Here is an 11615-nt window from a genome sequence, read left to right as displayed (position 1 = left end):
CCACCCACCCACCCAGTTATGTAGTCATGGAAAGGATTTTCCTTCTCTTGATAATCTGTTACTCTACAATGTTTTCTCTAGAGAACTTACCGATAGCAATTTCTTTAAGAAAATACATTAATATTTTTAATAAGATTTATTAGTTTGAAATGAGTACATGCCTTATTTACATAAGTACATCCCTCTTAAATTGTGCTTTTAGTTTCTCTATATTCAGATTCACATACAGATTGCACTGTAAGTTTAAAAGATTGCTTTGCATGAATTTGTAAATTATTTTTTTCTTTGATGGCTTTAAAGCTTCTTTCATCCTTTTTACATCAGCTTGTTGATAAAGTTGAATGGTTTTTGTGTAGACCAAAAATAAGGGAATATGACATTTGTTTCTCATTGTTATGTTATGTATGGTGAGATCGATTTGTTCTTAGGCAGAGAGGTTTTATGACCCAGTTTACACCGATATATTTACAAGTATAATTTTTTAAGCCCTCTATTTACATAACTCAACCGTAACTAATGTGGATTTGAGGCATAGTGTTCTCTGGTCTTCTTTTTATGTCATAAGAATAGCTTTCGAGGCAGAATTTGTATATTATTTGCTTATCAGAAAAGCAAGAAACTGTATACTTGTTCCTACGACAATGACTGCATAATCTCTTTAGGTGGAAAATGGTTGGAGTTCTAACTTCTACTTATCCAAAAAAAGAAAGTGGAAGGGTTCTAATTTCTTTTCCCTATTTATGATCCATCTAGCCTTTAATCGAGTACACCATTTCTGAATTATTCACGTGGTACCCGAGTATACAATCAATTGACCCAATGGGAGCTGGGGAAGAGAGCACCCCTACAAAGCCTTCAAAACCGGCTTCAACTCAGGTCCCTTTCCTTCTCTTTCATTTCTTTTGTACATTTACGGCTAATAAGTCATCAAACATGTGCTATTCTCTCTCTCTCTCTCTCTCTCTCTCTCTCTCTCTCTCTCTCTCTCTCTGTATGTGTGTGTGTGCACAGATGTATTAATGTATGTATTGGCTGACTGCAACAAGTTTTCTAATGTTTGATCAGGAGACACAAACTACACCCTCATATCCTGATTGGTCAAGCTCTATGCAGGTTGATATTAAGTTCCATAATGATTAAGCCAATAACATGAATGCTGATGAATAATTTTTCTAGTTTTCTAGTCTATCAAGCACTAATTCTCTTTTCCTGGTTAGGCTTATTATAGCGCGGGAGCTACTCCTCCCTTCTTTGCCTCACCTGTTGCTTCTCCTGCTTCCCACCCATACTTGTGGGGAGGCCAGGTAATTGATTTTCCATTCCTGATTTATTTAGTTCCCTGCTATACAAGTTTTCTATCACACGACCTCAGAACCTATCTATAGAGTACTTTCTCTGATCACCTTGTGATATTTCAGCATCCTCTTATGCCTCCTTATGGGGCTGCAGTCCCATATCCAGCTTTATATCCTCCTGCTGGAGTTTATGCTCATCCTAACATGGCCACGGTAATGAAGCTTTTCGGTACTTTTTTTTTATGAATTTGAAAGCTGATGAAAGGAAGTCACCTCTTCTTCTTAAAAAAAAAGATACTTCATGTTAATACCTTTGTTCATGTCTTTTCAGCACACTCCAAAAGCAGTGCAGGCAAATCTTGAATCAAACGGGAAGGATCCTGAAGGAAAGGATCGGAGTACGAACAAAAAGTTAAAGGCCAGTTCTGGTGGCAAGGCAGGCGACAGTGGGAAAGTTGCTTCGGGTTCTGGAAATGATGGTGCCACACAAAGGTCTGATTTTCAATCACATTTTCCACAGATTCTTCTTTTTGGGTTGGTCATGCATCTAATTGGAATATTTTTTTCTTGAACAGTGATGAAACCAGAAGTGAAGGTACATCAGATACAAATGATGAAAATGATAACCACGTGAGTATTCAGATCAATCTAACCAGCTTTTGTTCTTTATTTACATACTATGGAGGTCACGAGTCTCAATTTTATGCTTACCTTGTCCTGTGATTGCTAGTTGATTTTTTATTTTTTTTGATAATATGTGATCTCAGGAATTTGCTGCAAGTAAGAAGGGAAGCTTTGATCAAATGCTTGCCGATGGTAACTTCTGTGACCTTTCTTCTCGGTTCTGACATTCTTACTTCAATAACTGAGTTTCTAAATCTGGCGATTATCAGGAGCTAGTGCGCAGAATAATCCCACAACAGCGAATTACCAGACCTCTATGCATGCAAATCCTGTCACTGTGCCTGCAACTAACCTAAATATTGGAATGGATGTGTGGAATGCATCATCTGCCGGTCCTGGAGCGATCATAATACAGCCAAATGCGAATGGTCCAGTTATAGGACATGAAGGAAGGATGAATGATCAATGGGTTCAGGTACATTTTCTTTTCTTTAGCTTTTTTCACTCACTGAAATCAGTACTGTCATTTTTTACCAGATTAGTTTATGTATTCTGTCCTTCAAATTGTCCAGTCTAACTGCTTGTCTGCAAAAAGCTGCATATATTCCACCCATCTGGTAGCAGATGGCTTCACTGAAGGTGGAATATTTTCTCTCATAACACTAATTGGTGGTGTATCTTGAGTCTTAACATAGAGAGTTCCATGAATAGACGTAAAACAAATGGCTAAAAAGACTAATTTGTGAAATCTTTAGTTTCACAATTGTGAGTGAAGAAAGATCACAACCTGGAGAACTCTTTAAAGCACTCAACACTCTGATTTTACAAGGCTTCAGGTGTTTTAATTTGGTTGGTCCAGAAATAGCTCCGAGTTAAAATACGCCAGAAAACTCCTGAAGCTAGGCTGGTTTCATTCTTTATGGGTTAAAATTACCTGTTTGTAGGATTAGATTTTCTTATCAAATTTTTTGCATGAAAATATTTAAACCTTCATATGGTTCAAAAGGGACTATAAAACTGAACTTCCTTATATCATTAGTTCTTCCATGGTTCCATCTCAATTTTTCTGTATCTCTGGATATATCAGCATCTTGTGCTTGTTTGAAGTCCATGGTTCTACTGTATAACACTGCCGCCGCCACCACCCCAGAAATATTTCATGGTTCTTTCAGGTAGAGCAGTAAATTATTTAAGACATGAAAGGCACTTTTCCATATTCCATAGGTCGATAGTTCCCCTTCATTTTTGTGTGCCAGAGCAAGTACACAATCAATGATGGGGTTATAGCCCTGTTATCATTGTTTTTCTGTTTCTTTTTTTTGATAGACTTCGTTATAACCCTGGCTTTGACAGGACGAACGTGAACTTAAAAGACAAAAGAGAAAGCAATCTAATAGGGAGTCAGCTAGGAGGTCAAGGCTACGTAAGCAGGTATGAGTTACTCTTTGTAGATAATGTTACTCTTTCCATCTTTTACCGGTCAGAGTTGACTATATGTCTTTTATTATGAGCCATAAAAATTCTTCTCCACATGGCTTTAGACTCAGACATCTGGTTTCAAGCAGAGGTCCCCAGATTTATTTCTAATAATAAATAAAAGCAGCTCTTAAAGACAATGATGGGGTCTACAGTCTCTACACCAATATAAAGCCTTAAGATCATTCTGTTTTACGCACCCAAGAGTGGCCTAGTGGTCAATAAAGTGGGTGAGAACATGAGGTCTCTGGTTCAAAACCTAGCGGATGCAAAAAATACTAGGTGATTTCATCCCATCTATCCAAGCCTTGATGGATAGAGTTACCTGGTACATGTTGCTGGTGGGAGCTGGCAGGTATCCCGTGGAATTAGTCGAGGTTCGCACAAGTTGGCCTTGTCACCACGGTTATTAAAAAACAATCATTGTTTTACGCCATCATATGGCACACTGATCTTTTTGCATTTTCGTCTAGTCACATTAACTTAGACTGATGCTTCAAGTTCCTTGTTTCAACCAAATCATTAATATCTTATGATGATGAATTTTTCTAGTTGATATAAACACATTTGTGTCACCTTTATGAAATGGTCTCCGGCACAAATAAGTAAGAATATGGGAATGCAATTCGATGTGATATGTGCATATCATGCTCTAATCTGCAGATACTGTTTTAAGGCCCTAGTAACTGTAACTTTCTTTCTTAGTGTTTTCTCTTTTCCTCTGAAAGAACAAGATCTGGTGTCTCTCTATTATTTCAATTCGTGAAGACAATGTACAGCACATGCTAGAAAATTTCTTCGAGTTGTAGAAGACAAATTAACGGATGGTATGTACCAAAAATGGAATATAGTGTGGAAAGCAACAGGAGATGCATTCATATCAAATGTCACATAAAACAAACCACTTATAGACGGTCTCCCTTAAACCACCATCCTCTTGAAGGCTGATTACCTGTTCTCAAAAGTAAGTCTGTCCCACCTATGTCTAACCCTTTCCAAAGAGAATCTTATATCAAATCCTAGTACAGCCTCTTTTATGGACCCTTAGTCAATACTTAATATTCCTGTTCTCTCACTTTATAGACTTAATTGTCAATTATAATTACTGATCCCTTTGTGAAACTGTTTCATAATCATCCTAGCTAAGACATATTGTGTAAACGTAGGGAGTAATAAGTACTACTCCCTCTGTTCCAGTTTATGCGAACCTATTCCCTTTTTGGTCCGTTCCAAAAAGAATGAACCCTTTCTAAATTTGGAAATAATTTAGCTTAAACTTACAACTCTACCCTTAATGAGAAGCTTTTATAACCACACAAATACTCTGGGCCCTTTTTTAACTTGTTTAGGCCCACAAATTCCAAAAGTCTTCATTTTTTCTTAAACTCCGTGCCCAGTCAAACAGGTTCACATAAATTGGAACGGAGGGAGTATTATATTTGAGAGACATGGTTGAGTAAATGTAGCCACTAATGTAGTAATATACTCTCCTTTAACTATCAGTTAAGCGCTTGAAAACATCTTTTAGCCCTTGAGCTCCCGGAAAGGCAATTGTTCTAACCAAAACAGCTTGAACCAGAAAACTATTAAGTGACAAATGAAAGCATATATGACCATGAATCTTGATGGGCTTAATTGAATAGGAAGTGGATAACTGGATAGAAGTGTAAATACCCATTATAATTTCTCATGTCATTGGGGATCGATGCTTAACCTAAGTGTATCCACCCAAAAGGAGAAAGATAGAGAAGACAATATTCACGCAGATGCAGTAGTCAGCTACTGTTTTCTCCTAATGATAGTTGTTAGTTAAATTAAATGGTTACATGAAGTGATGGGAAGCGTCATTAAATTAATGCCAAGAAACAAAGGAATTGGCTGCTTTCCATTTTAGGAGTTCATCTTACTGTATGTGGACTTTTCCTGTCCTTGTATATGACATCAGTTTAGAAAGGAGTTACAACTGGTGACGAAGTGTAAAAATTCTTCCCGTGCACATCAAGCTTGTAACTCAGCCCACACAAAAACATGATACTCTTTTCCATTCATGTTGCAACGGCAACCAGAATTCCAGCAGGATAGCAAACAAGCTGATTTTAGTTATTCATGTTCATGGGCGGTTTGATTGTTTGCTAGCTCCAATTTCTGGAATCCAGAATGTACTCAATTTCTTTTAGATTTTCTGGCTGTCATGTTGTTTTCTGTTTCTTGTTTTTGCAGGCTGAGTGTGAAGAGCTGCAGCGTAGGGTAGAAGCTTTGAGCGGCGAGAATCATTCACTCAAAGATGAGCTCCAACGGCTCTCTGAGGAATGTGAGAAGCTTACCTCAGAGAATAGTTCGATAAAGGTACTTAATACCTTCTTAAGTGTTCCTCTAATTGCTTATCCTCCTCTATATTTGGTTGCCCTCATTTTTAAGTAATATTCTCAAGTACCCTCTTCATGTGATCCCCTTTTCCTTTCCCTCATCACCTTTGTACTTTATTGGGATAGTACGATGCCTGCTTCTCGAATAGCAATTTGTTATAACTAATGTGAGGCAATTAGCATCATGGAATCTTTTGCTGCAGCATCCGTTCATCTTTTTCTATAGTGCTATTTTGTTCTTTTTAACCTGACCAAGCAGTTCTGAAGGGGAGAAAGATGGAAGTACTAATATTATATGATGGTGCAACAGGAAGAGTTAACGCGTTTGTGTGGGCCAGATGCTGTGTCTAAGCTAGAGAGCAACGGCAATGCCAGTCATCTACAATCTAACGTCGAGGAAGCTAGTTAAGGAAAAGCCAGGACTGAGTAGGTGATCTAAGTTACAAGTGCTCACAAATATTTCAAGAGCCAAAAGAATTCATTGCTTCTAGGTGCAGCAGAATGAGAAATGTTTACTAACCTATACCCTTTAACCCTTTTTGAGTGTGACTGTAACATTTATTTCTAATTGTAACCCCAGTATTGAGTCTGAGTCTGTGCTCTTGTTAAATTAACTACAGTAACTGGAATGTAAACTAAGAAGTCTTCTGGTGAGTGCACCAATTGAGTACTGTTGGAATTTTACCTTAACATGGTTTCCTTTTCATTGGATATCTTTAAAGTCTCTTGCATTGAATGTGGATGGGATTTTGGCAAGGGTCTCTAAGGGAATATCTTTTAGGCCAGCACTACGGATAGAGAAATAGAAAGAATTACAAGAAAATACACTTGACTTCATACCATAACAAAAAATGGCCATATTTTTAAGTTTTACCTGACCTAACCCATATTTTACATATTTTGGAAGCACTAGCAAATTTAAAATCTGTTTTCTTACAACCATTGCTTCTAAAAGCTATGAAGTTAAATCTATGTTCTCATAACCATTGCTTTTACTCTCTTTTCTTCTCACATCTTCTACATATGCTTCAAGAGGCCGTCCGCCATTACTGCTTCTTCCCTGTGTCACTTGGTTGCAATGTAAGAAAATTGAAGATTCAACATTCCACCATTGAAGGCCATTCAAAGCTTTGCTTTTAAAAATAAGATTTTTGAGTTTGTTAGTTGTTTGGATTGGGTGTTGTTCCGATTGATTGAAAATATCAAACGGAGTTCAAAATTTAAATTTGAAGTGATTTGGAGTAGATTTGAGTTAAATTTCAGAAAAAACGCGAGGAAGAGGACGAAATCAGTTTTTTGTATAATTATGTATAATCTTGTATAATAGTGTATATGAGTGTATAAACACATCTTATACACTATTATACATTTTTATACATCTTTATACAAGCGTCTGTAGACGAACTTCTTCCACGATTTTCAGTTGCAATTCTTGTTCAAAATCAGTCCAAATCTCCATTAAATGACTTTAAATTTTATATACAACCTCCTTATTCAATTTCTAACAATTCTAGATAATACCCACTCCAAATTTCTCACAAAATCAAATTCGAAATCTAAACCCACATATTTAAACTTGTTAAAAATCTGATTTTCACCTTCCAAATGGATTTGGTTTGTTGAACTAATATTTGAGTTACACTTACTGATTCGAAAATTAACTTAAAGTTTGAGCAATCTTTTTTAAAAATTAAATAGTAATTTTGAGAACCTATTGGAGTTGGATGTTGAATCTTAGCCTATTATTTTTGGGCTAGTTGGTTGTAATTTGAAATATGGGCTATAAAATTGAAAAGTAAGGATCCCAGTCGTTTTTATGTGAAATTTTCCCATAGAAATATGAGAAAAATCACAAAATATTTTTTAATTCTAAACTAATTAGAGTTGGCTATATAAATTTTATATGTTCATTTTGTTCATGTATAAAGTACTTTATTGTTTCATAATTCATATTGCTACATATATAACTTAAATCTTTTGGTCATACATTAAAATGTTTTACATAATCAGTGTAGTTGAATTTGTATAGCGGGTTACTAACCTGTAGTTATTGTATTAGGTGACTTGATAATGTAAAAATATTGTTTACGAGTATTTTATATAATTTTGTCTGCAATATTTTTTAGATGACTTAGGGGCCGTTTGGCCATACAAATTTTTTGTACCTTTTTAAAAAAAGAAATCACTATTTTTCAAAATCAGCATTTAACCATAAAAATTTAATTTTCACTTAAAGATTAGTTTCGAAATTTTTCGTAAATTTAAAAAACTCTAAAAGGTTGCTTTTCAAAAAATTTATTTCAAATCACTTACAAAATTTAAAGGCAATCCTAAATTATATTCATATCCAAACACAACTCTAATTTTCAAATATCATTTTTATTTGAAATTTTTTTTCCCACTTTTTTCCCTATATTATTCAATTCTTATGTCAGACTCTCACTTAATATGTGGTAACACCATACTGCTTCAGTGCGTCTCCTCACTAGTTTATCGAATCTACCTGATTTGACTATACATAGGTTTAACTTTATCTTTTAATGAAATTTCTCGTAATAATTCACAAGATTGCGATGTTTTTACATGGAAAATAACGAATTAACATGGCGATTCGCTGGGAAATTTCTTTGAAATTAACAGCGAAAAAGTTACACACATTGCAATTATCCACTAATTAGAGAGACCAACCTGAGACTCGAAATTAAGCTACAAAATTACAAAAAAGATAGTACCAACACAATTAAGAAAAACAAAAAGCAAAAAAAAAAAACATGCGACTTCTGAAAGTTTCTTTTGAGTTTTAGCTGTTGTTATGCTACCCCCACCCCTAAAACTAAAACCATATAGCTAAAGATCGAAATCACTGCTATTATTACAACTAGTTTAGGGTTAGTAGTTTTTATTATTAACACCTCCAAGCTGACGTGGCTACTAGGGCCCTATCATGCCAGCACAGCAACATCTCCGCTTGTCTCTTTGCCACGTGGAATCCCCTAACCTGTACTCTCCCCAACAAACAATCAGCTTGAAAATCCGCAAACTGGCTTAATCCCACCGGCCGGAATCCGGCAGCCACCATCGCATCCTTCCACGAACCACCTCCTCGCCGCCCTACTGCCGCCACCATCTCCACTATCTTCGGAAACAGCACGAAATTCTCAATTTTCCTCATCCAATCCCCACAATTTCCGCCACCAATATTTGCTGCTTCTAGTGATTCCAGCAACGTAGAGTAAAATTCCAACCCATCAATCACCGTCTGACGAAACGACGCCGTTCCGTAACCCATTAGCCCTTCGCTGTCTACGTGTACCACCATGTTAGGGGAAATACGACGGAGGTCGTTAACAAACCCTGACCCGATCCGTCGGAAGATAGCGGGGGATAAAAGCACCGCTGTCTTCTCTCCGTCCATGAACTTTATTGCTTTGAAGGATAACAACTCGAAAGTTCTAATTAGCACAAAATCTATTTCGAAACCGATATTGAGTTCACGAGCAAATTGTGTTAAATTTTCCCTGATTAACCTCGATTCCACAGCGTACTCTTCAGGAACTAGAGCCGTGATTCGAAGAACCGGCGCGTTGGCTTTACGACACTCGGCTTTATCAGCTAACTCTTTCATGAAGGAAGCCCAGTGGCCTCCGAGTCCGATGTCGAAGTCGATGACGTGAACTAGCATCGAGCCGTCGACTGCCTCAAGCACGGCTTGATTCGCCGTGAAGCTGGAAAACATAGGGATTGGAGATATGTTTGAGAAAATTTTGTAGGATTTGATGGTCTGAATCACGTCGGATGAGCTGGCAGGGCGAGTCTGCCGAGTTGACCCAGCGAGTTGGGCTTGGAGTGCTTCCTTGAAGTAAAAGGCAGCTCGTTGGAGAGGTTTTCCGGCGGCGGATCTGAGCCGTTGATTGAGCCGTGCCAGTATCACATGTGCGAGCTGGAACGCGTTGGCTTCGAAGCACTCAGCGAAACGAATGAGCTCATCCACGTAATCAAATCCTACGTTCCAATTATTCTGGTGGATATCACCGGAGAGATCAAGGGCGTTACTGAAATTTCCCTGATTCACTGATTGAAATTGCTGAGGGAAATTCTCAGAGAAAGAAAAATCAGATGTAGGGAACTGAGTCGAGTCAGCTGAGAATTCAGAGAGGTTATGGAATTGAGTCAGCGACTCGCTTTGTGTAAGGCTGAGTTGAGGGTTGTTAGATTTTGAAAGTGAAGCAGAATCGTCTTGTAAGCCAAGTTCTCTCATCAAAGAATCCCAATCTTCGAAGTTGCTCAGAACATGATCACCTAGCTGGAGAGGATCGTCGCCGCCGCAAAGGGCGGAGAAATCAGGATTTGTTATCACCTGCTTCTCAACGATAGGGCTGGGACTGCGGCGGAGTTCGAGGACTGATTTGGGTTCGTAGCACAAATTAGGGCCGTTGGTGGCGGCCGGAAAAGTAGCGTTCCGGAGGTTGTTGTTGTTGTTGTTATTGCTAATCAATGGTTTTGAACTCACGTTGTCATTAGAGGAAAAGGGCACTTTCATTTCTCTGGGAAAAAGAGAGGATTATTGGTAACCGTAGCCAAAGTCTGTAAAGACTATGTAACTAACAAGTGAGTGAATTGTTTTTTGCGCGAGTGTTTGTAGTGCGTAGTATGGTTTGTAGTTGCTTTAATAGAAGAAGACTTTGTATGGTGGGTGTGTTCTTTTTAGCTTTCCCTTCTACTTTCTTCAATGGCTCTGAAAACTTTGGGAGAAAATGGAGTCTTTTTGGGAGGATGATGATTGCTGGCTTTTTATCTTTGCGTGCGTGCGGCCCTAATTGCATGCATGGGATTGAAGTTGCCTTAGGGCGGAGTCGGAGCCAAGATTTTCACTAACACATATAAAAAACGAAAAAGGGTTCAAAATGTCCTAAATTATTGAAAAAGGTTTAAAAATATCCTTCATCCACCTATTGTGCTAAAAATACTCCTTCATCCACCTTTTTGGTTCACTTATGCCCTTTGACCGTTAGATATGCCGAATTAAAAATAATTACTTAAAAACAATATTATGCAAAATATTTTATTTTTTTAAACTAATGCACCAGTAGTCCACTAATTTAATAAAGTCTTCAGTTTTTACAAAAAACAATTCAGCTTTTACAAAAAAAATAATTTTTTTTCATTTTTTAAAGCATTTATTTTTGTAAAAACTAGAAAAAAAATTTGTAAGAATTGTAAAAACTGAAAAAAAATATTTTCGTTTTATAACAAAATATTTTTGTTTTTAAAAACTGAAATTTTTAAAAAAACTGAAAAAAAAAGTATTTTCAAAAACGAAAATATTTTGTTGAAAATATTTTTTTCAGTTTTTAAAAAACAAAAATATTTTTGTTCAATTTTTTTTTTCTGTTTTTACAAAAAAAAAATTTCAGTTTTTACAAAATAAAAATGCTTTAAAAAAACTGAAAAAAATGAAAAGAAATTTTTTTTTTTGTAAAAACTGAAAAAAAGAAGAAGAAGACTTTACTAAATTAGTGGACTACTGGTGCATTAGTTGAAAAAAACGAAAATATTTCTTAAGTAATTATTTTTAATTCAACATTGACCGTCAAAGGGCATAAGTGAACCAAAAAGGTGGATGGAAGGGTATTTTTATCCCAATAGGTGGATGAAGGATATTTTTAAACCTTTTCCAATAGTTTAGGGGCATTTTGAACCCGTATAAAAAAATAAACACATAAAAAAAATTAAATAGAGTCAAAATATAGTACTTACTAATATATACTTTTATAATTTTTTATGTAGCTACACAGTGTAATTTTGGCACCTCTTGTGATAAGGTAATTGGAGGGATGGGTATGATTACATGCAT

At 36.5% G+C, this 11615-nt stretch overlaps 2 protein-coding genes across 2 annotated transcripts in view; one reads left to right on the top strand and one right to left on the bottom strand.

Moving 5' to 3' along the window:
• The window catches only part of LOC109210972 (G-box-binding factor 1-like), a 7770-nt gene extending 1298 nt beyond the window's left edge, over nt 1-6472 (top strand). The window contains exons 2-12 of the mRNA XM_019374456.1: nt 754-876; nt 1066-1113; nt 1218-1304; nt 1419-1508; nt 1627-1787; nt 1871-1925; nt 2063-2111; nt 2189-2394; nt 3273-3350; nt 5616-5741; nt 6072-6472. Of these exons, the coding sequence (XP_019230001.1) occupies nt 820-876; nt 1066-1113; nt 1218-1304; nt 1419-1508; nt 1627-1787; nt 1871-1925; nt 2063-2111; nt 2189-2394; nt 3273-3350; nt 5616-5741; nt 6072-6170 (1056 nt within the window). The 5' untranslated portion in view covers nt 754-819 and the 3' untranslated portion in view covers nt 6171-6472. The remainder of the gene's footprint in view (nt 1-753; nt 877-1065; nt 1114-1217; nt 1305-1418; nt 1509-1626; nt 1788-1870; nt 1926-2062; nt 2112-2188; nt 2395-3272; nt 3351-5615; nt 5742-6071) is intronic.
• LOC109210963 (scarecrow-like protein 15) lies at nt 8372-10556 on the bottom strand. The gene has a single exon (XM_019374449.1). The coding sequence runs from the start codon at nt 10299-10301 to the stop codon at nt 8667-8669; it is 1635 nt and encodes a 544-aa protein (XP_019229994.1). The 5' UTR covers nt 10302-10556; the 3' UTR covers nt 8372-8666.

This window comes from Nicotiana attenuata, chromosome 2 (assembly GCF_001879085.1).
Source record: "Nicotiana attenuata strain UT chromosome 2, NIATTr2, whole genome shotgun sequence".
Lineage (NCBI taxonomy): Eukaryota > Viridiplantae > Streptophyta > Magnoliopsida > Solanales > Solanaceae > Nicotiana > Nicotiana attenuata.
Note: the sequence above shows the minus strand (reverse complement) of the source record. Positions and strands in the feature narration are given on the sequence as shown.

What these genes read in the sequence shown, in the direction of transcription:
- LOC109210963 (XM_019374449.1), bottom strand. Translation starts at nt 10,301, where the DNA reads ATGAAAGTGCCCTTTTCCTCTAATGACAACGTGAGTTCAAAACCATTG.